General features: G+C 49.1%; 1 protein-coding gene across 1 annotated transcript in view; it reads left to right on the top strand.

Annotated features, from left to right (window-relative positions):
- Rpl3l (ribosomal protein L3 like) overlaps window positions 1-1,713 on the top strand; it is a 12,082-nt gene that overhangs the window by 5,925 nt on the left and 4,444 nt on the right. The window contains exon 4 of the mRNA XM_026780632.1: window positions 519-687. Coding sequence (XP_026636433.1) covers window positions 519-687 — 169 coding nt within the window. The remainder of the gene's footprint in view (window positions 1-518; window positions 688-1,713) is intronic.

The following is a 1,713-nucleotide window of genomic DNA, read 5'->3' as shown; positions in this document are numbered from 1 at the left end:
CTTGTAGACCAGGCTGGTCTCGAACTCACAGAGATCCGCCTGCCTCTGCCTCCCAAGTGCTGGGATTAAAGGTGTGCGCCACCACCGCCCGGCTTCCTATCTTCTTTCATTTTTAGAACACATACTTCGGTTGGGCATGGTGGTGGATGCCCATAATCCCAACACTTGGGAGGTCGAGGCAGGAGGATCAGGAATTCAAGGCTGTTCTCAACTACGTAGCAAGTTCAAGGCCAGCCTGGGCTACAGGAGATGCCCCCCAAATAAACCTAAACAAAAGAAAACGCCATGATGAAATCCATGGCAGCCTAAGACTCTCCATGAAATGACTGGTCTCTGGTTTCCCTGGTGCTTATGACACTATATTTAGAATTATTAAAAATAAAATAAGATTTTGGTGGTCTAATTAGTCGGCCAGGCAACAGCTCTGTCTCTTGGGCTGCCTTGTGTAGTTGACCCTTGTGGTCCCTTCCCCATTGGCTGAGAAGGTCCCCTCAACTCTCGTTCCTTGGTCCAAACAGAAATTTCCAAACGAGAGGAGGTAGAAGCTGTGACCATTGTGGAGACGCCACCACTGGTGGTGGTGGGCGTGGTGGGCTACGTGGCCACTCCTCGAGGTCTTCGGAGCTTCAAGACCATCTTTGCCGAACATCTCAGTGATGAGTGCCGCCGACGCTTCTACAAGGATTGGTGAGAGCCTCGCCCTGGCTCTGTGCTAGAGCAATGGAGTGGGAGGGGAGCCTTGCCCAGGTAGAGAGTCTGTGTGGTGCCTTCAGTGCAGCAAGACAGGAAGAAGGGGGCTAGAGAGATGGCTCAGTGGTAAAGAGCACTGAGTGCTCTTCCAGAGGACCCGGGTTCAATTCCCAGCATTCATGTGTTAGGTCACAACTGTCTGAAGATCCAGTTCCAGGGGATCTGACACCTTCACACCAGTGTACATAAAATAAAAAAAGTTAAATAAACTATAAGAAATTAAAAAAAAAAGACAGGAAGAAGTATCAGAGAGCTGGAGAGGACATTGGAATCCAGAGGTAGGAAGAATCAAATATTCAGATCTTCAGGGTTGGGCTGGTGGGATGACTTGGGTGTTTGCTGCCCAACCTGCCAACCCGTGTTCCACACCTGGGATAAGGCGGAGGAGGGAACTGATTCTTGAGTTGTCCTCTGACTACCACATGCGCACTGCGGTGCTTGTAAACATATACATACAATATATCAAAATAAGTGCAAAAAGTTTAAAATCACCAGTCATTGTATTCATGGCGATAACTGGATGGAATTTCAGAATTGACATGTGTGGACTGGAAGCCAGCCTGGCCTACAGAGCAAGTTCCAGAACAGCCAAGGCTACACAGAGAAACCGTGTTTCAGAAAACGAAAAACAAACAAATTAAAAACACCCCCCCACACACACACACAGCGCAGGACTATATGACCGAAGCAATATGGCTGACATCTTGAGTTCCTTGCATGGCTAGATGAAGGGTGTAGAATGTGGCTCCCCTCTACTCCCCAAAGTGACTGGTGAGCAGCAAGGACGCCGATTTTACTGTTTGTACCATGAATTTGCTCTTCATCCAGAGTTTAGCCTCTGGTACCCGTGGCTTCTTCATCTCTAGGATTGGGCTCATCATTCTACCTGAGCCCCAGATGGGGGTGGGAAGGGTGTCTGCCTAACTGGAGGGACAGCATTTGCCCACAGTGTCTGAGGGAGGT

This window comes from Microtus ochrogaster, chromosome 7 (genome assembly GCF_000317375.1).
Source record: "Microtus ochrogaster isolate Prairie Vole_2 chromosome 7, MicOch1.0, whole genome shotgun sequence".
NCBI lineage: Eukaryota > Metazoa > Chordata > Mammalia > Rodentia > Cricetidae > Microtus > Microtus ochrogaster.
Note: the sequence above shows the minus strand (reverse complement) of the source record. Positions and strands in the feature narration are given on the sequence as shown.